The 25,851-nt window shown below is 36.0% G+C and overlaps 1 protein-coding gene across 3 annotated transcripts in view; it reads right to left on the minus strand.

Moving 5' to 3' along the window:
• ZDHHC13 (zDHHC palmitoyltransferase 13) overlaps window positions 1-25,851 on the minus strand; it is a 100,952-nt gene that overhangs the window by 70,921 nt on the left and 4,180 nt on the right. For 2 of the 3 annotated variants that reach the window (XM_077866229.1, XM_077866227.1), the window contains exons 2-10: window positions 15,332-15,477; window positions 12,622-12,744; window positions 10,903-10,980; window positions 9,340-9,484; window positions 7,858-7,943; window positions 6,325-6,487; window positions 5,764-5,889; window positions 3,360-3,493; window positions 38-140 (exon numbers count right to left, since the gene is read on the minus strand). In XM_077866229.1, the coding sequence (XP_077722355.1) occupies window positions 38-140; window positions 3,360-3,493; window positions 5,764-5,889; window positions 6,325-6,487; window positions 7,858-7,943; window positions 9,340-9,484; window positions 10,903-10,980; window positions 12,622-12,744; window positions 15,332-15,477 (1,104 nt within the window). The remainder of the gene's footprint in view (window positions 1-37; window positions 141-3,359; window positions 3,494-5,763; window positions 5,890-6,324; window positions 6,488-7,857; window positions 7,944-9,339; window positions 9,485-10,902; window positions 10,981-12,621; window positions 12,745-15,331; window positions 15,478-25,851) is intronic. The other variant, XM_077866228.1, reaches the window with a different exon arrangement.

Below are 25,851 nucleotides of genomic sequence, written 5' to 3' on the forward strand. Positions count from 1 at the left end.
AAAATGAGATACGTGTTTAAATTTCAGCTTGAAGGATATGAGGAAAGAATAAGATGAACCAAGTCACAAATATCCAAAAAATGGAACTCAGCAGGAAGACTGTTGGTAAGTATATAAGGCTCTTATACCCGACCAAGAACCTAGAAGGAAAAAGGATAAACATATGGTTTTAGCGAAAACAAGTATGGTCCATATTAACTTTAGTTCTAAACACCCTTAAATAATAACATTAATAATAACACTCCCACCCACCCCCAAGTAACAACAATGGTTTTCGGTACTGAGTGCTTCCTATGTGCCTCTTTCCAAGTGGTATAATCAAGAGTTCGCCACCGCCTTGCCCCATTTGACATATGAGAAAAGTAAAGCACTCAGAGATGCATGTTCTAGTTCTTGTAACTAACTTCTACATTATTTCATTCTCCATAACTTTCTATTTGCAATGAATCTTTATTTCTATTGAGATGTATCACATTTGTATTTCTCTTTTTGGCATATCATGTTTCAAATATTCTAAAATGCAAAAATTTTAAATACATGGGAGATTGACCTCCACGTCTAACAAACTTCCTTCCAGGGACTAGCAGCGTATTTCTAAAACAAAACAGATGTACACAACCTTAAGTAGTTTCATCCCACAATCAGCCTGAGAAGCTGACACGTGATATAAAAAGATATATAAGGCCTAAAAGTGGTAAAGTCGTCAGAACTCTAACCCTCTTGCTTGGGTAACAAGCAATATGGAAGTCCATATACAATTTACTCAAATGTTAATACTGTAGTTTCAAAAAGGAAAAAAAAAATTTCTTTCATGTTAAATAATCAATATAGAAAATCTGTGCATGAATAGAGTTTACCTGGATCTATTTTAAAATTTATGCCAGGAAAAAAACAATGGTTGATGAGAGGTAGGAAAAGGATTTTTTAAAAAGCTATCAACTCACTGATAAGCTTTTATAATTATGCATATGATAAAATATTTCAGAAAAACTAAAGATCCCAAACTTCAGGCATATAAAATGCTGCCAGAGCAGGCCAAATGGAGCCCATGTAACCTCCACAGCATGACTTGTTTTGAGATTTTGCAGCACCAATGTGTTTGGCCTAATTAAGTAGTTTGCAGTGAACTACCTAATTTGTAAGTGTCTGCTACCATGACCTGTCTACTTCTAACAGGCATCAGACAACAGCCTGGATCAATAAGCAACTGCCTCTGGAGCCTAAATAACAGTGGAAGTTTGCAGCTGCCTCGCTCCATGAAACCGAGTTTCTACAGAAAGTTATGAGAGAAATAAAAGCAGTATGGATAAAGCTGCCATATGCATTTGTCTCCCATTTGAATTGTGTCCATATGCCAAGCCTAGCAAACAAAGCCCGCAACTCACTGTCAGCAAAAACAAAAGTTTCATGTAACTTTTTGTAATGTGGGTTCCTACTAAAATAAACAAAATCTCAAATGCTCCTATCCTAGGTGGGTAGATATTGCCAGCCCTTGCTTTCCTTCTGAAAACACAAAAGCAAAAGCCAAAACCCCAAAGTGATGATTGAGATTCCTGGTGATTTGGCTTAAAATTTCTTTGGCAACAGAGTCAATCAAATTAATGGAAAATGAGTAAAAATCTCTAAGTTACAAGTTTTCTGAATAGCAGACAATTTTAGGCATTTTGCTATTTTTCAAAAATATAAGTTTTTACTTTACATTTATATTCTAATTCATTTCCAACCGTCCTGCTCTTGAATGACCAAGAGATAAGACTCCTCTAATACCTTGTTTTTTCTTATGACTCAAGCAGCTTAAGCAGTCATGTTTACTTATTCCAGAAAATGCTGGCAAGCAAAAAAAAGGGGGAGGGGGGTGTGCATAGGAATACTCAACATCACACCCTGAAGAGAGCGATACTATATTTCCTTATAGATCTTTTCCTATGGATCATCATCATTACATTTTTCTTTCATTCAGTAAATGAAAATAATGAACAGGAGAAACAAGTTTCCTGCTTGTATGGGCCCTAACACTCCAGGAAATGGTAATTAAATGCTATGAAGAAAAACGAATAGGTGACACAGAGAGTGGGTCAGGGACGGTCTAAGGAGGTGACACTGGACCCGAGGACTGATTGGTTATGTCTCCTGCTATACGATATGGTATTGGAACACTTCTGACAAAGACAGAAGCAAGAACCAAGGCCCTGGGGGTGTGGGGAATGAGCTCGATGTGTTCTAGAAACAGAAGGTAGGAGAGCAGAGAAGGGAAGAGAGGAAAGAGATGAAATCAAAGAGGAGATCGAATCACATAATACCTCACAGGCAAGGAGTTTGGATTTTATTTTGAAGACACAGAAAAGGCACTGGAGGGCTTTAAGTAGGGAGAAAAGACAGAAACTGATTTATTTGTCTCTTTAAAAGACCGTACTAATTGCTAAGCAGGGCTGAACTATGAAGAGAGAAAAGCTGAAGAGCTGAAGTCAGGAGAGCAGTTAGGAACCCTGGTCTAGGGCACTGGCCATGGAGATGGAGAGAGCGGATTAGACAAAAAGCAGGAAGGATTTGATGATGAGCTGGATGTAGGAAGGAAAGAATCGAGGATGATAGTAACCCAACGATGATACTCATAACTCACACAGGGAACTGGATGCCATTTTACTGAAAAAGGGAAGCGAGAAGAGATTGTGGTGTAACATGCTTATTGAGTACTGTGTGTTGTCCATGATTCTGACCATTGTATATGTATTAACCATGAAGCAGACACTGTCACAATTATTATCATCATTTTACAGATAAACAAAGTGAGGCCCAGAGAGCTAAAGCAATCTGTTCAAGGTCAGACTGCCATGTGGTAAAGCCTGACTAGAACCCACCAACCTGACTCTCAACCATGACTATATATAATCATGTGTAATATTTTCCTAAAAATAAAACTGTACCTCAGCCACTATTTTATAATTTCCTATAATTTAATTAGATTGTTTCAACTAAAAAGCATTAGGAGCAAATATAATGAGCCTAAAATGAGATTAAGGAAAAAATAAAATTTCTGAAAAATGGGCAAAAATGCCTTAAGAAACAAAACAGTTACAAAAATCTTCTCATTATTTACAAAATCAACAACTCAGACAGTGAGCTAGAAACTTTATTTTCCACCAATTATCAATTCAAATTACTGGGTTGACCAATTTGCTTTTAGCTAAATCGTATGCTACCAAAGCTGTTCCCCTCCCACTACCCCTGAAGAGGTTTTTATGTGGTAAGTAACATTCATAGCTCAATAAAAAAATCTATGATTCCAGCTAATCAACAATAGAAATAGGCAATCAAATGGAAATGCGGTTAACTAGCCTTGCAAAGACTAATATACACACCTTGGAAGCAAAGATGTCAGAAAAAACAATGTTAATAGAAGACATCCTTTTAAAAGCCAAGAATCTGAATTGAAGTCCAGTATGTATCCAACAGCCCACATGGTAATCACAGAAAGCATCAGCAGCAGGAAGAGCTATTAAGAGATTGAGAATTTTAGAACCTTATGGATTTTACATCCTATGTTTCTAACAATGATTAGTACAACAAAAGAACTATTTCCTAAATTTGTAACAATTAACACAACAGCAGAATACAGTTTTTCTTAGAAATTAATGATCAATAAATTTGAAGTTTGAGAAATCACAATCTTGGAAACAATATTTTTAAAGCTTTAGATTTTAAAAAATATTGCTTAAACATGTTTCGGGGTCTTTTTGTTGTTGTTTTTGGTTTTGCTTTCTTCCCCTCCAAGAAATGGTGGTCTTTTAGAAAAGTGCTAATGAGAGCTGATGTTTTTAAAAATACTTTCTTTCAAACAGTAACTATAGGTCAGAAAGTATAAAGCAAAACAAAAGAACCACAGAAAAATCAATGCACTCAAGACTCAATGAGGAGAGTACAGGAGTTCCAGTCTGGACACCAGATGGTGCCATCCCCTAATAAAGAAGGTCAGAGAGAACAAGTTTACAGAAAAGATGACAGTTTAGGGCATGTGAAATTTCAGATACCTATGGGTATCTAGGAGATACCCAAGAGGCAATCAGAAAAGCAGGTCTACCACTCAGAAAACTTTGTATTCATCAGTATATAGGCTGGAAAGCCATGAATGAACAATATCTCAAGGACTATGTATGTAGAAAGGGGAGGAATCTTGGCCAACACAAACATTTAAGGGGAAAAAAGCTAAGTTATCAAGGGTAACTAAGAAAGAATGATCAGTGTAACCAGAAAGGCAGGATGAGAACCAAGAGAAAGAAAGGTCCCAGTGGAGCCAGAAGAGTTTCAAAAATGGAGTAGTTCTCAGTTGTCAAATATCACCCAGAGGCCAATGACTGAAATAAATCCTCAGGATGCTAATAATTCAGGTTTATTCTGGCAAAGTAAGAATGAAGTGTCTAGGGGTGCCTGAGTGACTTGGTCAGTTAAATGTCTGCCTTCAGCTCAGGTCATGATCCTGGGGTCCTGGGATTGAGCCCCACACTGGGCCGCCTGCTCAGCCGGGAGTCTGCTTCTCCCTTACTCTCTGCCCCTCCCCCTGCTTTTGCGCGCGCTCTCTCAAACAAAATCTTAAAAAAAACAAAAACAAAACCAAAAAAAAAACATAGAAGTACATAAAATCACCAAGGGTTAAAAAAGAGGTCAAGAGGGACGCCCGGGTGGCTCAGCAGTTGAGCATCTGCCTTTGGCTCAGGGTATGATCCTGGGTCTGGGGAATCGAGTCCCACATCGGGCTCCCTATAAGGAGCCTGCTTCTCCCTCTCTATGAGTCTCTGCCTTTCTGTCTCTCATGAATAAATAAAATCTTAAAAAAAAAAAAAAAAGGAGAAGATCAAGAACAAAATCCTGGGGCGCCCTACCAATAAGGGGTAGAGGAGAAGCAGAGGAGCTGGCAAAGAATATTGAGGAGTAACAGCCCATTCGTGCAAAATAGGTGCAATATTTGTGATGACCCTCTGCATAGAAATCTGGTGTCTGTGAATCTAGAATCATGCTGAGGATATAATTACTAATTGTGATTAGACAAGATGATGCCATCTGTCATATGTGAAAACATTAAAAATAGTAGAATCAACTCAATACCTCATTTTAACAACCTGAAATCATATTCACTAGTACGACTTTGATTTTTTTGGCCTTCATGAGAACAGCTGAACTTCCTACCTTTATCTACTAATTCACTTTTAAGTTCAGAGAACATCACTCAGAAGAACTGTCAGGTTAAAGAATAAACTTGGGGTACATCTCTTGAAATTCCAGTTTTCATTTTGTGGAGAGCCATCACATGCTGAAAGTCTGCAACATTGTTATTTTTAAAGTCTAACTCCTCCATGTTGAATGTTACCATTTTCCTCTTGAAAAAAAATTCAATAAAAATAAGTTCTTAAAGAAAACCAAATTTCCTTGCAACAATGTGTTTTCCCTTTTGCTTCTTTAAGAATCTAAACCAACCGTTTTCAATTCATTCATTCATTAAGTGTGGAGATATGCTAGGAGATTCACAAGATAACACGTAGCTTTAGAGCCATCTAGCTGAGGACCAATTTTAAATTGCTAATGAACGCGCCAAATTTCCGACTCTGGGCTATGGGTTGTGCGAGGAAAGATGTGATTAGCAGATGTAATGCAGCACTACGCCAACTTCCTGGTTTTGCCCTGGCTTCCTCCCCGATTTGCCTTAAAAAACAAACACAAACGAATAAAACAATTCTTAGAGCCTGCAGAACAGGACCCATATGAAAATACCTCGCATTTCTGCAGCCACCTCCAAAGTCTGAACTTTTCGTTGGCTCTCATTTTGGCTTCTGTTTTTAGCATGTGAATAATGAGCCGATTTTTGTTTTGTAGAGCCATATCAAGAGGTGTTTCACCCTTAAAAAAAGGAGAGAGAAAGAGAAAGTTCAATTATATTTCCCATAGAGTATGGGTGCTAAACATTTTATAAGAAATCAGCAGGGGGATCCCTGGGTGGCTCAGTGGTTTGGCGCCTGCCTTCAGCCCAAGAGTCCTGGGATCGAGTCCCACATCGGGCTCCCTGCATGGAGCCTGCTTCTCCCTCTGCCTGTATCTCTGCCCCTCTCTCTGCGTCTCTCATGAATAAATAATACAAAATCTTAAAAAAAAAAAAAAAAGAAAGAAATCAGCAGAATCATAGACTCAATGTATTCATCCTGAGAGCAGCCAGCTATTGTGGATGGTTATTTCTCATCGTAATTGAAAATGTATATATAGCTTATGTTTATATTGATGTTCTAATTTTCTAACTGAAGACATAATAAACTAAGGGAGATAAATACCTGGTCATACCTTAACATTTCGGATATCCAGTCTAGAACCAGCTTCCAGAAGTTTATCTACTGCATTAACATTTCCGGCTGCAACTGCCCAGTGGAGTGGAGTGTTTTGGTGTGTTTTATCAACCACATTGAGAGATGGATTAAACTTTAAAAGAAATCCAGTTGGTTCTGGCCTGTCTCAAAACAATAAAGTACCATGGAGTATTAGAGAGATGAATGATTCCAAGGGTAAATGCAAAATAATGAATCTCTTAAGCAAATGTATAAATTGACCAATCAGTTAAGCAAACTGAAAACTGAGAAATTTCTTTGTGCAGAGTTCTAGTCCAGGGGTAACAGGAGAGATGCACCCCCAAAAAAGACATCTATTAATTGACAGGCTGTTACACAGATAATATAATTTCAACATCAATAGAGTGGAAAAACTGCCTTTTGTTTTTCAAACTTTTACTTCCACGTTGTTGTTCTATCGGTTAATATATATTTTTTAAATTATGAATTTAACTTTGGTCAATGCTATGTTATTTACCTAATTAAACACTAAATGAACATTATATTTGAGGAGATAAACCAAAGCTGACTTTCCTTGTTCCCTTTAACCAATTATTAAATAAAGCAGGTATAAATAATGTCCTAAAGTATTTATTTATCTTAGAAACCTATGGACTAGAAGGCAGAATTCAATTATTTTTACTTTACCGTCAATACCTTCCCTTCCTTCGTGACTTTCAAAGACCCTTTTAATAAAGCAGTATTCTACTTTACTTATTCTATCAACATCTTTAAACGCTATTATCTGACTTCAGAGTTGTCAACAAAAAAGATGAAATGCTTTTTAACAAATTCAGCCCCCAGCCCCAGCACTCCATAAACAAAAAGGAAATGGCATCACAACTAACTTAGTTCCTAGCAGAGAGGTCCTAAGTAAAAGCAGAATCAGAAATTAAGTACAACATTGGAAACAAATCCATAAAGGTATCTGAGAAGAAAGAATACCAGAAATTGGGACTATATGCTGGTCATTAATCACGTTTGTTTATACAATACACAGAAAAACTTAAAGAAAAACTTGATATGAACATATAAAGAGACTATATTCATAAATATAATATTTTCAGGGCAGTCAACATTGTCAGAGAACATCAAAATGTACTGTTTTCTGAAAAGATTCTATCATCTAGATTTCAAATTATGAAAACAGTTACACTTGGAGCCATTTTTTTTTTAAATGCAAACTGAGAAATATAAGTCACATTAACAAGTATATGCTACGGAGTCTCTACTTGTTTTGTAAGGAAAATTTTTTCTTATTAGTAGCTTTCAAACTTTTTTCCCCAAAGTTATCAGGAAAGAGAAAATTTATTTCAGTGGTGCCTTTCTAACCACAACTACGTTAAAAGTCCCTATCAATCACAGGGTGGAAAATCTTCCTTTCTTCTTCAGAACGTAGTATCATTTCAACATAGACTAAGATACTTAAAATTATGCACACAAAAATTAGAACTAAGAATCAAAATGAGGCAATTCAGTTAAACAGACTTACCCAAGTACTTTGTGAGCTGATAACATAAGAGGCGTCTGTCCATTTAAATCTGTCATATCGACACTCTGTTCAAAAAGAAGAGTCAACTAGACTTACTGTAAACATAATCAAAATTCTCTCTTCTCTCCAGAGAAGTAACTCTCTAATACATTCAACATTACCATTGTGCTTACGAGAAGGGTTCAAATATCATTTGAACAAAAGAATGTTCTACTTCACATCCACAGGGTAAAAATCTATTGATTTCCACAAAATATTCTTTTTTCTACAAAATATTCTTGAAGGGAAAATCTGAATATATGGTTTAAAATGTATGATGTGAATGGAAGAGTGCTAAGGGAAAGGGAAAAACACTGATAATGTCCATCAAATATAAGAGACTCCAGAGACCCTAGGAATCATCCAGTTTACACCTTAAATGACACAGTAATTCAAACTATCTTGTCTTACACAAAGGCACCCAATCTTTACATAAACACTTCAAGTGACAGTGAAATGTCTATCTTTTCTGAGGCAACTCAATGGATTTTTGGATTTATACCTCAAAGAGTGAAAAATGAAAAATTCTTTTCTATTTTCTAGAATATAGGGAGAAAAAAGGAAACTGTATCTCCACAAGGATACACTCCTTTTTTAAAATGGGCCCAGGTTAGAGGCACACAATAATGGTTCCATCCAAGTCAAAGAAAGAGTTTCAGTTACTGAGGAAGTCTTTTGGACTTGGAGGAATATAACTTGGGAAAAGACCCCAAAGAGAGGCAGACAAGGCTCCTCCTCAAATGTCTTCCCAAAATGAGACTCAAGAGGTTATAATTATTCTACTTCAGTTGGCTAAGTGAGAGAAAGTACTTATTTAAAAAGAACACAATCATTCTGAGAGCATTTGTGCAAACATGTTTCCACGCCTGGAGAGTCTGCTGATATATAAACTACTTTGTTACCAGAAAGCAAATCCCGGACAAGTACAGCTGACAGTGAAACTCCCACCCCCAATACCCTATAATTTAACCTGTGCCATAAATGGATGTCTCTTAAGGCAAGTCATTTTTCATGGAATTACTTTAGAGAACAATAAGAAGCACACATTCAAATTGGTCTCCCATTTGGACTCAAATAATGAAACCAAATGATGGGTTAATTTAGTGATCTGACTACCATTTCTACATTCAACCAGAAGAAAAATACAGGCTTTTGAAGTCATGTTTTTGAAAAACTCTGCAAATTACTAGGATCATAAGGAAAACTATTACAGGCTTACAAATTTCAAAAATATCTATTATATGTTACTGTACTAAATGACCTGTCCTTTTTGCTCCAATGAAGCTAGAAAAGCAGCATTCAATAGCTAGACTTACTGAGGCTAATATTTGAATATTTTGGCATCTGTAGCTTCTATGTTAAAAATGAGGACATACTATTACTCATCATCCTCCCATCTCTGATTCATAATAGCTGGAGTCTAAAATAGGTTTCAAAACATACCTGTCCTTTTGAGATGAGATATGCTATGATGGGCATGTGTTGAAATAATACTGCCAGGTGGATGCTGCTGAAGCCTTCCCCATCAATGAGAGTGGGGTCTGCTCCATACTGTAGTAATAATATGACCATAGGCAAATGCCCTTGTCTGTAAATAGAGGATAAAAAATTATACTGTTTTTTGTAGCATGCAGAAAAAGAAAACCTTCAGGGAGAAACTGATATCCTTAAGACATGAGAGATTTTGGTTCAATATAAAGAGTATTTCCTAATAGACTTTCAAAACACTGGAGATTCTCTCAACATATTTCACTTTGATGCTCCAAACTTAGAGCTATCTGGAAAGTCCTTCTTGAGTGCTGGTAATACACTTAATAACCTCTCAATCTACTATAAACCCGATGTTGCTACCATGTATAAATAATAATTTTACATAACTAATGCCCAAAATGAAAACTTTAAAACCACTTAGACTTCACTCTTGCTATTTTAAAAACAAGAAATAATCATGAGCCAGATACACTAAAGTACAACATTCACAGACTACAGGTATACCGTGGTATTATTCTTCTTAGGAACTGCACACTTTTACACTTGAATATGGCTCATTTTCCATGTAAAGCATTTACCTTGCTAGCTTAAAAGGGATGAGTTAACCTTAGATTCTTCAAAATTCTTGGCTATGGAAAAGTTTCCACACCTTTTTTTTAAATGAACCATTATTCATTTTAGTTTTGGGTTCATGCCAACCCCACCAACCAGGGACTGGGGTTAAAATGACATATGAAGAAACTGTTAAGTATCAGGACAGACAGGTTATTAACTTCAGCTTCAAATGGCCAATATATACCAGAGAAAAGAACTGACTGAGATAGGTATTAAGGAAGGCACTTGTTATAATGTGCACTGGGTGTTATATATAAGTAAAGAATTACCGAATTATACTCCTGAAACCAATATTGTACTGTATGTTAGCTAACTAGAATTTAAACAAAAATGTGAAAAAAAAAGAACTGAGTTTACAGTTCATTGAACTATTGCTTCATCCATGTGATCAGATATAAAAAATACTTATTGTGATTATAAGAAGGCGTAATACACATATTTGAATTTTAACATCATAATGGAACCCTAACTTAAAAAAAAAAACACTGTCTCTGGAAACTCCAACTCCTTACTACATATGTATACAGTATATGTATGTATGTATGTATAGTTTATACCAGATGTATAAAAATATATATTTTTTAAATGAAGGGGAAAAAAGGAAAAAGAAGTCTTTCAAATGGTCTATAACAGCAATTTCCAATATGGTAGTTACTAGCCACATGTGGCTATTTAAATTCAAATTAGTTAAAATTAAATAAAATTAAAATTTCATTTCCTTAGTTGCATTAGCCACATTTCACATGTGGCTACTGGCCACCACATTGGAGAACAGAAAACAGAACATTTGCATCATTACAAAAAAATTCTTTAAGAAAATGCTAGTCTACAAGATTCAGAAAATGAACCTAAGTCACTCTGATTCTGAATAGCAATTTCAATGTTCAAAGATATCTTTACCTGATGGCCCAGTGAAGAGGAGTCGAATTTAAATCTCCACCCAACTGATCTACTACAGCACCTTTTGAAATATAATACCTATTAAAAGCAGACATAAATGAAAATAAGATTTAAAACTTAAAATTTATATTGAGAAAGAAAACATTAATTTTTCTTAGTAATAAATACATGAAAACAGAAATTATAATAATTAACTCTCCCTAAAAGCACTCAGACTTACAGAAGTCTGAGATTCACACCATAGCATCAAGCAGATCCCCGATGAAATATTCTCAGCATATCAGTAATTACTCTTGCTGTCAGGAGCATTCCATTACAACCAACATACGAAACGCATGATAACTATTCTTCACATATTCTAATCACCCAGCACTCTTAAAATGGTTTATATTCAAAACATTTAGGATCACACAGATAATCTACTCAATTTGCAAGAAGAAAGGCAGATTTATGTCAATTTTAACAGTTCAGAATTAGAGTTACTGAGTGGGATTGAATTCTAAAGTAAGTAGTAAAAAATTAAATCAAAATCCTTTCCCTTTCAGAAAGTTAAACATTTTGCATATTTGGCTTTCTATTTCAGGGTCACAGGTGTGATATACTGCATCAAATAAACTTATTTTCTTCTGTGGTTTATATGAAATTAGTCTCGTTATTTTAAAGTCGTGCTTCATATATCATTATCTAAATAATATTCTAGTTTATCTCCACAGAAAAGGAGTTTGCCTATGAGGATGAGTGTTTTTATTAGTATTATTTTATTTTTTTTTATTATTAGTATTATTTTAAATGCTAGTACATACTTTCTTAAACTCCAAGGTTTTTAAATATTATATGATACAAAATATATACACATACACATACACACATTTATTTTACATGCCAAGGGATAAAATAAGCAAACCAAAAAAAAAACCCTGGGTAGGACAGGAGTGCTTTATGAAGGAGAAATACTTTATACAATCTAATTCATGTGTACTTAAAAATATATTCCATATGTAGTTAAAAATATGGTTAAATCATTCCCCTATTTGTCCATTACTACTGGGATTATTACAAAGTAAAATATTTCAATGTTTCTTCCTGTTCTATCCTGAGACAGTTTATGCTATGCTTTTCCTTTTCAAAAAATGTTCAGCATGGGTGCCTGGGTGGCATAGTTGGCTGAGCGTCTGACTATTGGTTTCGCTCAGGTTGTGACCTCAGGGTTATGAGATTAAGCCCCGAGTTGGGCTCTGAGCTCAGTGTGGAGTCTGCTTGAGACTCTCTCTCCCTCTGCTCCTCCTCCTCCCTCTAAAATAAATAAACCTTAAAAAAAAAAAAAAAAAAGGTTCAGGATGCCTGATTGCCTCAGTCAATAGAGCATGCAACTCCTGATCTTTAGCTTATGAGTTCAAGCCTCACATCAGGCCTAGAGCTTACTTAGAAAAGAAAAACAAACAAACAAAAATGTTCCATTTCACTGCCTGAACTCTATCTTTACAATGGGCTCCCATGGCTTTATCTTTAATTTTTCTTTTTGGGCCAGTAAGAGTCCTGGACTAATGATAACTAAGGTTCTTTTCAACACTATGATAACCGATGTGTGTGGCACCACGTTTCAGGTATTCGTTCATAATATGAAATGACAGATGGTACAACATTCATTCTTGTACTTGAAGAAAAAGACAAACGAGGAGAGGCCTAGAATAACAAACACACAACTAATACACATCTTACTTTACAAGATCCAGCCTGTTGTTTATAGCAGCCCAATGAAGAAGCGACACATTTTCTTTGTCTGGTTGCCTGACATCGTATCCTGCTTCTACCAACTCTTTGCAACGTTCAAAAATCCCGTATCTCAGATAAGGGGAAAAAAAAAAGGAGCAAAATTGATACCATTAAAATAATTCCAAATACCAAAATTTCTTCCTTTGACCATGTCTTTATCCAATCTTTCAGCTGACATAGAAATACAGTAATTAACAAAGATATACACCAAGGGCATACTGTTAAGCCAAACAACAAAAGTAAACCTTATTTACTAACTGATCAGATCAATCCACTTGGAGTTGAACTTGATTTTCTTAACTAAACTTCAACATTCACATTTGTGGTCCCTTTAATAAGTTTCATTTTATCCTCTGCTATATGCTAGGAAGGCATACTGCTGGCCCGACCACAATCCTATCCCTTAATAAGGGAGAGAGACTAATAGAAAACTTGGAACGGGATAAATTCAATGATACAATGTGGACGTGGTATAGCTATAGCAAAGAAAAGCAAGATTAGACCTTCTTGAAGATGAAGCATGATATGTATGAGCCGTTTTATAGGTTAAAGGAAGGGCATTTGAGGCTGAGGAAATAGCACAGACAAAAATTAGAGATGTGAAACTGCATGATGTTCAGAGAAATATAAGCAAGTTAGCACAGCAGAAGCATAAAGCCTAAAGAAAGGGCATGGCAAGAGACAAGGCTAGAAGAGGGAGGCAAAGACTACATGAGCCTTCTATGCCATGTTATGCAGTTTAGACTTCATGGCTCAAAGGGAAGCCACTGAAGGTTTTAAAGAGGAAAGCACACACACTTTGAGTTTTAAGAAAGATCACATTAGTGGTGGTATGGAAGCTAATTAGTAGAGGGACTCTTGTATGGAAATACAGATAAGAGGCAATGAGAACCTAAACTAAGAGATGGAAAAAGGGAATGAACTTGAGGAATATTTAAAAGGTTATTTAATTAACTATCAGAATGAGAAATGTCTCTTTTTAATACTATAGTAATTTTAAAATCATTCATTAGATTTCTTGCTTACAGCAACTACTAAGTCCCCAACAGACCATTTAGCACTTTCTTTGAGACTTATTTCTATTCAGAGGGACCTCAATGTTTCAATAGGTCCTTAAGGGTCAAAATCACATTGTTAGATTAAATAATTTCTGCCTCACCAAAATGTGTGCCCTTATCAGTCTGTCTTTATGGCACTTTTTATAAGATGGCAATAACTTATTTGACAATGTTATGTGAAAATAATAAGACAGTGAACTGTAGATAATGATACATATTTATATTCCCCATGTTTTAAACGTCAACTTTAACATTTTACTGAAAAAGACATACTCCTTTTGTGTGAGAAATGTAAGAATACACACTAATTAGGATTTTGGTAATTTAGAGAATGAATATGTCTTAAGCTCTCTTTTGCCCTTTCCAAATACTACCTAATGATAGACCCACAACCACTTAAGAAGGTCCAGGACCTGAAGGAAATTTTACGAAAGATATAAAATGTGAATTTTTACTGTTATTCCCTGTGAATGTAGCCTAATTTCCTACAACTATCATAACAGATGATGTTTACTGGCAACAGAGAAACATTTAAATGCTTTTATGCTAATTAAAGCAAATATTTACCTTAAGAATACTGTCATCATCATATAATAAGAATATAAATAATATAAAAAAATATTCAGCTAAAGTAGCAGTGCCAAGGGCCTCTAGAGTTCATATAAATTAGTAATTAGAATACTCAAATAACTGTGGATTATTTTTTGACATAAATAATACATCATCTTTGTTAAGGCCTAAAAGGCTAATTAATCACCAAATATCTTTGCTTTTGACAGAAATTATACCAAGTTAGTGTGATAACATTAGTTCCTTAACATGCTGATTAGAAGCTCTGATGGCAGATTTATATGATTACTAAGAAAATGTAGTGGTCAATTAATGTAGCGTGGTAGACAAAATATTTCAAAATATGTTCAATGCAAGAGGTGAGGTAGATGTTAATGGACACTGAGATCCTTGAGAGTGAAAATGTTATAAACAATTTAACACAAATACACACATATGAAGATCTTAAGGGAAAACCTTCAAAACATACTTTCATTTTCAGCGGAAGCAAATAACCTACCCTTTTGTTTCAAGTGGTCAGAAAACCTATTTTACTTTACTGACAGTCTTCCAGTGTACCCAGCACAATAGGTACATAGAAAGTACTCAATAAATAATTGTTTAAAATATCCACAAATGTGTAAGTTGATATTTTTCCATCTCATCAACCTATTTAGGTTGTAGTACATTTTTAAAAACTCAGATTTGTGTTTCATACTCCTAGTCTAGTTTTAGTATCATTTATAATCATTCATTCACTCAACAAACATTTATTCAGCACCTGATACAAGACAAGAATTATGCAAAAGCACTGGGTGACAAGGATGAAAATGACATGCTTTTGCTAAGAAGCTGCTCATGATATAATGAGAGAGACTGGTAATAAACAGCTAATGAGGTGCACTGTATTAAGTGCTCTGACGTTGGCAGGACAAACACACTAGCGCTAGAGTATGAACTAAGGAAGGTATATACTTGGGTGCCATGAACTGCACAAACATTATAATTCAACAGAACACAGGATAAAATGAAACACTGGGGAGACTTACTGAGTAGCTTTTACGATGTCACAGTTACTAGAGTCCTCTATAAGAGGAAGAGCTTCTCTCGCCTTGGCAAGTTCTTTGCTTTCATATGCACAGATTCCATGTCGACCAAATCCTGGAGGGTGGAGGCCATGGCTGTGATTCCTGCACTGAAGAATAAGAGTAATTTGACAAAGCATAGTAGGAGAATTAATGTCACACTCAATTACATATGAAGCATCTGCTCTTGTCAATAGTACCCATGTTATTGAATTAGAATTTCTTTCAGTCTTAAAAGGTATATCCTACGGAAGAAAATCTTCCGTATTAAGATTTTCATAAGATATTAAGATTTTCATCTTAATTCTATTCACTAAGATGAGATGCTTATTATGAGAAAATTTCAAATTATATATTTTGTCATAAAACTAACGTCATCTGCAAAGGCACAAATGGACCTTATTATCTATAGTAGGTGGAAGGTTATGGCTACTGCCACAGTAGAAAGGTTGCCAAGCCTCTGCTTTGGGGAGTTGTGGCAGACATAGCCTATGGATACCCCCTAACCTCCCAATACATCAAGTTCTTGAATATGTGTAGCTGGAGTCTCACGAGAAAGGAGGAGGAAATATTTTTAAATATTTGACTGGTGTGCCTGGGTGGCTCAGTTAGTTAAGCATCCAACTCTTGATTTGGGCTCAGGTCATGATCTCAGGGTCGTGAAATAGAGCCTCATACTGGACTCTGTGCTGAGCATGGAGCCTGCTTAAGATTCTCTCTCTCCCTTTCCCTCTCCCATACCCAGCTTGCATGCACAAGCCTTCTCTCTCTCTCTAAAAAATATATATATATCTATATATATATTTAATACATAATACATACATATATATATATATATATATATATATATATATAAAATACATAAAAATATTTATTTGAGGGATGCCTGAGTGGCTCAGTGGTTGTCTGCCTTTGGCTAAGGTTGTGATCCTGGGGTCCTGGGACTGAGTCTCGCAATGGGCTTCCTGCAGGGAGACTGCTTCTCCCTCTGCCTGTGTTTCCGCTTCTCTGTGTCTCTCATGAATAAATAAATCAAATCTAAAAAATATATATATTTGACTAAATAGCAAAAATCTTTCAAATTTGATGAAAATTATAAACCCACAGCTCCTAAAAGCTCAACAAACCCAAGCAGGATAAACTTCAAAACTGTACATGAAGACATATTATAATCAAATCACTAAAAACCAACGTTGAAGAGATAATCTTAAGAGCAGCCTAAGGAAAAAGACACATTATGTTCAAAAAAACAAAGATAAGAATGAATTCAGGCTTCTTATCATAAGTGCAAGCCAGAAAACAAAACACAGTAGTTTTAAAGAGATTAATGAACTGCAAACTGGAAACACCACAGCAAAACTATTCTTCAAAAATGGGATGAAATATACACTTTTCCAGACAAACAAAAGATGAGAAAATTGCCAAATAAACTCATACTCAAAGAAATGATAAAAGTCCTCCAGGCTTAAATGAAAATAATACAAGATGGCAATCTGAAATGATACAAAGGAACAGAGTGCCAGACCACATGGGTAAATATGTATAATTATGTAGGTAAACATAACAGACTTTTTCTCATTTTTTAATTTCTTGATGATAGTAGAGAAATAGAAGTATACTTGTAAGTAGTGGCTATGTTAATATAAGACAAAGTAGACACTAAAACAAGAAATATTACCAGAGATGTGTAATTTCACAACATTAAAGAAGCCAATTCATGGGGCACTTGGGTAGCTCAGTGCTTGAGCATTTGCCTTTGGCTCAGGTTGTGATCCTAGGGTCCTGGAATCGAGTCCCACACTTCTCCCTCTGCCTATGTCTCTGCCCCTCTTTCTCTGTCTCTCATGAATAAATAAAAAAAATTTAAAAAATTTAAAAGCCAATTCATCAAGAAGACAGAACAATCTTCAATGTGTATGCACGCATAAAGAACTTTAAAATTTGTGAAGCAAATGCTGATGGAACTAAAAAAAATAGAAATTTTCACAATTACATTTGGATATTTCAAAACTTCTAGTAACTTGAAAGAGTAAACAGAAAATCATAGTGGATAGAGAAAAGGATAGAGAAGACCTTCAAAGCTATTCACCAGCTTGATCCAATACATTTTCATAAAGCTCCACCCAATGGAGTATGTTCTCTCACTACAATGAAATTAAATCAGAAATCAATAACCAAAGGGGATGCAGAAAAGTCTCAAAGATTTGGAAACTACACATTTCTAAATAACCTATAGGTCATAGAAAAAAACAAAAAATTAGAAAATATTTTGAATTGAATGAAAATATATTGAAATGTGTAGGATGCAGCCTAAGCAGCATTCAGAGTGAATTTTTTATTTTAAATGGCCAACAGGCAAAAAGAAAAATCTAAAATAAATAATCTAAGCTTTCATTTTAAGAATCTAGAGAAAGAGGGGCACTTGGGTGGCTCAGTTAAACATCCGACTCTTTGATTTCGGCTCAGGTCATGATTCAGGGTCCTGGAATGGAGCTCCACCTTGGGCTCCGCACTCAGTTCAGTCTGCTAGAGATGCTCTTCCTCTCCCTCTTGCTCTGCCTCTCCCCCCTCTTGTGTGCACGTTTGTTCTATCTCTGAAAATAAATAAATCTTAAAAAAAAAAAAAAAACTAGAGAAAGAAAATTAAACTCAACACAGAATGAAGAAAACAGTAAATAAAGATAGTAGAAATCCATGAAATACAAGAAGAAAAACAATGCAGAATATCACTGAAACCAAAAACTTGTTCTTTGGAAAGAATAAATCAATAAAATTGATAAACCTCTAGTCAAACTGATCAAGAAAAAAGTCAATAAGTAGCAGGCTTAAAAAGGGGACATCATTAAGGGAGTCTATGAACATTAAAAGGGTAATAAGGCAATAATTCCAAGAACATCTTTATGTCAATAAATTCAACTTAGATGGAACGCAAAAATATCTCAAAAGACACAGGTTATCAAAATGGGCTTAAAAAGACATGAGTCATGCTCTAGTTATTAAAAAGATTTAATTCATAATTTTAAAACTTCCCGTTAAAGAAACAAAATAACCACAGGCCCATATACCTTTTAACTGGTGAACTCTACCAAAATAATTAAGAAAGAAATGATATTAACTCATTCAGAAATTACAGGAAATGTTTCTCAGCTCACTTTAGAAGGCAGTATTATCCTGATACTTAAATCAACAAGTATTACATAAAAAAGTAACTCTAGATTCAATATCCTTCATAAACACAGATACAAAGATCCTTAAACAAAATATTGGGTACACTTTGTACCCAGTAACACGTAAAAAGAATAATATATATTATGACCAAGCTTAAATATTCTAAAACAAATCATATTAGCAGAATAAAGGAAAAAAAATCATATACTGATTTCAGTGGAATAAAGGAGTCGACAAAATTCAACACTCACGCATAATAAAAACTCTTGGATAAAAATTCTTGGCCTAGGGAAAGAAGAGAACTTCTTCAAAGTGATAAAGGAGTAAACTGTAAGAAATCTAGCTACCACACAATCTGTGGTAAAAGACTGCATACTGCAACTCTAAAGACTGAAAACAGAGCAAGGATGCTATCACTTATTTTTTTTTTTACATAAGCTCTACACCCAACATGGGGCTTAAACTCACAACCCCAAGATCAAGAGTCCCATGCTCCACTGACCAAGCCAGCCAGGAGCCCCACTTCTAATCAACATTGTACTGAAGTCCTAGACAGAATAATAGGGAATGGAAAAGAAGTAAAATGCATAGGATTTAGAAAAGAACCAAGTCCATCTTTATTTGCAGATAACATGATCACATAAAAGAAACCTAAGAAAACTTTGATAAAATTTATAATAGCATCAAAAATATAAAATATAAAATACAGGGGGGGTACCTGGGTATCTCTGTCTGTTAAGTGTCCTAACTCTAGATTTTGGCTCAGGTCAGTATCTCAGGGTCCTGAGATCAAGTCCTGCATATGGCTCCAAGCTCAGTGGGGAGTCTGCTTAGGATTCTCCCCCCCCCCCACCAGCGACTCATGCACACATGCATGCTCTCAAAATCTTTTTAATAAAAAATAAAAATAATAAAATACCATATCTAGCATTTATTTTTAGTTACATTCAAGGGGGGAAGTTCAGATCAAATATTTAGCAAACCATTCCTAGAAATTGAGCTAATTATTTCATCATTCCCTCTTGTTCTTTACCATGAAGCTGTTACCCAGCCTTCACCCACCTTGTTCATCAGACCTGTCTGTCTGAAAACAATTTTTCACTGTTTACAATCAGATAAAACAAAAACACCATCCTCAAAGGATATACATTCGGAATAGAAAAGTTGAAAATATGTGAAATAATGTGCCTAAGTCAATTCCCCAGGAATTCCAAAAATGGTTTAAGAAATGATAGTTTCACTGAAGGAAGTCTATAACCCCTCAATGGATTTGGTGAAGGGGCAAATGCTTTTTCTAAGTTAACTTACAATAAAATTAACTTTTTGGTAGGTAGTTCTATGAGTTGTAACACATTATGTATAGAGTTGTGTAACGACCACCAATATCAGGATACAGGACAGTTCCAAAAGTTCAAAAAACTCCCCTGGGATATTGCTTTGTAGTCACACTCTCCCCCTACCTCAACTCCTGGCAATCTCTGATATGTTCATCACTAGTTTCATCTTTCTCAGAATGTCACATATGGAATTATACAGCATATAATATTCTAAGATTGGCTTAACATAATGCCTCTGAGACTCACTCAAGTGGTTTTTGTGTTATTAATAGTTCTTTCTCTGTTGTATAGTATTCCATTATATGAATGTATCAGTTTTTCTGTTCCAACAACCTATGTAAGTTGTTTCCAGCTTTGGCAATTTTAAGTAGAGCTACTATAAGCATTCCTGTACAAAGCTTTTGGATGAACATATGTTTTTGCTTCTAAGAGTGAGATTGCTTGGCCATCTGGTGAGTATATGTAGAATTTATAAGAAATCTCTAAACTATTCTCCAGAGCAGCTGTACCACTTTGCATTGCCACTAGCAACGTATGAGAGTTCAAACCACTCTACATGCTCACTGGCCCCTGCTACGGTCAGTATAATAGATACGTAGCAGTATATCATCATAGTCTGAATTTGCATATCCCTAGTAGCTGAAGTTGAGTATCTTCTCCTGTGCTTATTTGTCATCTATGTATCTTCTTCGGTGAATTATCTTTTACCCATTTTTAAATTGGGCTATTAGTTTTCTTACCATTAAGTTTTGAGCATTCTTTACATTATACATTCCAGACACAAGTCCTTCGTGTCTAGATTTGCAAATGTTTTCTCCCAGTCTGTAACTTATCTTCCCATTCTTTAAAAGTCTCTTCCACATACAAAAATTTTTAATGTTGATGAAGTCCGGTTTATTTTTCACTTTTATATATATCATGCTTTTGGTGTCCCTTCTAAGAACAGCTGTCTTGGCACCACAACTCCTCTGTTCAAAGAGGAAGTTCTCCTCTCAGAGTTTCAGGCACCTGAGCTGCCAGGAGACTTCCTTCTTGCTCCTGAAACCTTACCTAGAAAGCTGCTCCTGGAGAGCCCTGTCTGCACTGATGCTCACCTCATGGTTCAAGTTCAGGCATAGCAGTGAACAGTGGAGGGGGCCCAGTGGGGAAAAAAATCCCCACGTAAATTAGCTCCTGGTTCAGTGGTTTCTTGAATTCTGGTCTTCCCCGCCCCAATAACTTACTTTTCAAAATCCTTAAATAGCTGCTACTTACATTCGGCCCAGTGCCTTCAGTGGGACAGGCAGGGTGGTAGTGTGCTTACTACATTTTACTCAGAACCAGAACCACAAATGCTCTTTGAATAGATAAGTTCTGCTTATCTGGTGAATTCAACCTCACTTCTTGATACTCTTTACATACGAGCATACTCCCACACAGCTAAAAATAAACATACAGGTAGGTAGACGAAAACATAAATAAGAACATTACTATAGGATTCTTTTCATCATATCACAGCAATTATAATTATATCCAACTGGAAGAAGATGAACTGTTGAGGAAGAGTTGAATTATACTTGGAATTACTATAATATACAGTCATCCCCCCCACCCCTTGTGACAATTCAACTTTTTCAACTTTTTTTTTTTTAATTCTTAAATTTCTACCTTGAGGATCAAGGACAACCTATTTTTTTAATAAATGTCTGGGTAAAAAAAAAAATGTCTGGGTAGTTCTGAACTTAAATCAGTTACAGTGTCAGTAAATAGCAGATGATGTAGTTAAAATTGACAGACCAGTCTACTTTTTTACATCAACATTAATTTTTTTTTTAATTTTTATTTATTTATGATAGTCACAGAGAGAGAGAGAGGCAGAGACACAGGCAGAGGGAGAAGCAGGCTCCATGCACTGAGAGCCCGATGTGGGATTCAATCCCGGGTCTCCAAGATCGCGCCCTGGGCCAAAGGCAGGCGCCAAACCGCTGTGCCACCCAGGGATCCCCAACATTAATTTTTTTAATTATAAAATGATTCATATCCATTTTAAAGATCTAGCAATATAAAAGTGAGCAAAGGGTAAACAAATCTGGACTATTTTCCTTTCAATCTTGCTGAACCAGAAATACCATTATGAGCAGTTTGGAGTATCCAATCTCGCTGTGTCTGTAGTTGACCCTTAAAAACAACACAGGATTGAACTAAACAGGCCCACATACACACAGATGTTTGTCGATAAATACAGTATAATACTGAAATGTATTTTCTCTTCCTTATGATTTTAACACTTTCTTTTCTCTAGCTTACTTTAAGATACAGAACATGATATCTAACATACAAAATACATATTAATCAACTGTTCAGTTAGCAGCAAGGCTTCTGGTCAAAAGCAGGCTATTAGTGGTTGAGTTTTTAGGGAGTCAAAAGCTACACATGGATTCTTTTATTGCATGGGGGGGGGGGGTCAGTGCCCCAAACTGGTGCTGTTCAATGATGCAGGCTGATTCAGCCTTCACCTCTATAAAGAGCCCTACAACCAACACCCTGTCCATTCTACAGCATTGACTCCCCAAAGTAGGATTGCTGGGTCAGAAAATATATGCACTTAAACATAAAGAGATACTGAGCAACTACTTTCCCCATTTCACACACCAAACACCGAGTATGTAAATGCTCTTCTTTCCCTACAAGCCTCCCCGTAACTGAACATTCTCAATCATTTTAAAATCTTGTTAATTCAATGGCTAATAAATGGCATCATGGCATTTTTCATTTGCATGCCCCTAGTTGCTAACGAATCTGAGTGTTTGTTATGTTTACTGGCTCTCATATATTTCTTTTGTGGGCTCCCTTTTCAGTCTACTGTTTTTCTAATTGGATTGTATATCTTTTCTCATTTGTATGTTAGGAAGATTAACCCTTATTTTTATACAGATTTTTTACCACAGGAAATTGATGCATTCCACAGATACCAATTTGTTGCTTCTTATAATGCCTTAAGGCATTAAGGACATCAGCTTCAGTTTTCATGTAGAAAGATGAGGAGGATTACATCTTTTGATGTAAAGAATATAAGAGCATTTTTCAGCAATTAATTACTGTGTATTTACAATGTACAAAGTATTATGCTAGGGGCACAGAAGACAGGTGTCTATCCTCCAGGAGTTTATAATAGAGTCTAATAGAGATGAACAGACTAAAGTGACAATGGAAGGCAACATGTGATTAAGTGGCAAAAACGGGTGGTAAAGACTAAAGGACAGGAGGTACCCTTTATTCACATCATCATTTTTTGCCAAAATCCAAATCAGAGTAGAACCTAAAAAAATGATTATATAAACTCAAAGCTTGTTTTGGAAGTCAGTGGTTTCCAAAGTTAGGCAAGGCCACTCGAGGCCACATATGCAGTGACCCACTGGGTAATAGGAGAATATGTTCAAGCTTCTGTTACTATGACTTTTATCCTTTTTTTTTTTTTTTAAAAAAAGGGAACATCACAAAAATTTACAGATACAGTTCTTTAAGCTTTATTAATTTTAGCACTGCCAGCTTCTGTGATTTGTATGTCAAGCACGTCACTCTTTTATAGTCTGTTTATAAGGTGACCTGGGGACAGAGTCAAAGTTCTACTACCCCCAGGGCTTGACGGTGGGACCTTCAGCAGACTGCCGTATACATCAGGTTAAGTTTATTTTCAAGTTACATTATCTAATTTTAACTGTTACCCCTCTCAAAATAAGCAAGCCGCTTAAACGGATTCCTACAGAGAAGCATAAAATGGGACAATAATAATAGCATAACTACAAGCAAACAAGATGACAAAGTTGACACCTCTATGTATAGTATCTTCAGTATCACCTGAAGTAAAAACAATCCAATGTGATCTAACAAAGCCAGCCTCCCTCTAAAAAAAATTAAAAAAAAAAAAATCAAGGTACACCTGGGTGGCTCAGCAGTTGAGCATCTTGCCTTTGCTTCAGAGCCTGATTCTGGATTCCCAGGATGGAATCTGGCATCGGGCTCCCTGCATGGAGCCTGCTTCTCCTCCCTCTGCCTGTGTCTCTGCTTCTCTTTCTGTGTCTCTCATGAATAAATAAATAAAATCTTTAAAACAAATAAAATTTTAAAAATAAAAATCAGAATTATCAAAAAGGCTAATTTCAAACAGGTTTATATTAGCTTTAATTCAAAACCTCACCACTGGGTATGTATGTGTATATATATACACATATATATACCGTATGTTTATATTTAAAATTTTTTTTAAAAAAGAAATATATATATACACAACACATATATATATTTCTTTTTTAAAAAATTTTTATGTATTCATTCATGAGAGACAGAGAGAGAGAGAGAGAGAGAGAGAGAGAGGCAGAGGCACAGGCAGAGGGAGAAGCAGGCTCCCTGCGGGGAGCCCGATGTGGGACTAGATCCCGGGTCTCCAGGATCACACCCTGGGCCAAAAGCAGGCGCTAGACCGCTGAGCCACCTGGGCATCCCAACCACTGAGTATATATTGAGCTATCAATCAAGGAATATAATTTAGAAACATTGCCATACTTCATAACAACATGCCCTGTGACAATACAAATTTGGCAGTTGGCTCCTGTCCCCAGCCCCCGTGTACATCAAACAGATGGAAGCTAAACTTTTTTAAGTCCCAGCTGACCACATTGACACAAAAACCATCCCATCAATGTATAAGTTAGAGTGACCAATTGCCAACAAGTGATGACAAACTGCAGTCAGTGCCTGGATGACTTGGACTATGCCATCTGCAGCCAAGCTCCCGGCCAGCATGCACTGCAGGCTTCATTTATTCCTCCGTTAATCTCATAATACATGATGTTTTACAAAAATGAAAATTTAGGATCCTACTTTTCACATTATAGTAGGGTTTTACTCTAAGAGTATAAGCTCAAAAGTGTTTTACTGATAGAACTGCATGATCAAAACAGCTTCAAGACCACAGCTCTAAGTTATCTCAATTTGCTCTAGATATCACACCCTCCCAAAACTTTACAAGAGCTACAGGTGAGAAAAGGAATGACCTGCTTTTGGAGAGGTCAACTTTGAAGAGAGACACATAAAGATGTGTAAGGAAAACAACTATACATTCCCATCACCAAGACCGAAGCAAAGCTATGTCAAGATACTAAATCCTTCTTAGAAATTAGTCTCTGGTTACAAAAAAAAAAAAAAAAGTGTTTTTCTTTTTCTTTTCTTTTTTTTTTTTTTAAGTATTCTCTAGTTGTTTCATTTTTACCATGTTGAAATGCAAATCCCTTGAGAACAAGGCCAAAGTCTCAGATTTCATGCTGGCTGAATGATGGTGATTAATCATCTCTATTTTTGGCTTCGGTTTTTACATTTGTAAAATGGAAGGAGCAGGTCAATATAGCTATAATGTTCCTTCCACATTCCTTCCATGACTGTACGGGTCTAAGAGGAGCTGATACGACAGGCATTATTAAAATGTGCACTGACAGGGATCCCTGGGTGGCTCAGCAGTTTAGCGCCTGCCTTTGGCTCAGGGAGTGATCCTGGAGTCCCAGGATGGACTCCCACGTTGGGCTCCCAGCATGGGACCTGCTTCTTCTCTGCCTGTGTCTCTGCCTCTCTCTCTTTCTGTGTCTATCATGAATAAATAAATAAATAAATCTTAAAAAAATTTTTTTTTAAATGTGCACTGACAAAGATTTCATATAAACCCTCTATGGTGGTAGAAGTTCAACCGCTACATGGTTACCTGCAATGTTAAGGTAACAGGTGAGAGGGGCGCCTGGGTGGCTCAAGTCAGTTAATCATCTGACTTCAGCTCAGGTCATTATCTCAGGGCACTGGGATTGAGCCCCATGTTGCTTCCCTTGTCCCTCTCCGTCTCTCCATGTTTGTCCTCTCTGTGTCTCTCTCTCTCTAAAATAAATAAATCTTTTTTTAAAAAAGTAACAGAAGAGACCAAGCAAATTCTCAAATTCTCACGATACTAGCAAACTC

The sequence above is a fragment of the Canis aureus genome, chromosome 23 (genome assembly GCF_053574225.1).
Source record: "Canis aureus isolate CA01 chromosome 23, VMU_Caureus_v.1.0, whole genome shotgun sequence".
Lineage (NCBI taxonomy): Eukaryota > Metazoa > Chordata > Mammalia > Carnivora > Canidae > Canis > Canis aureus.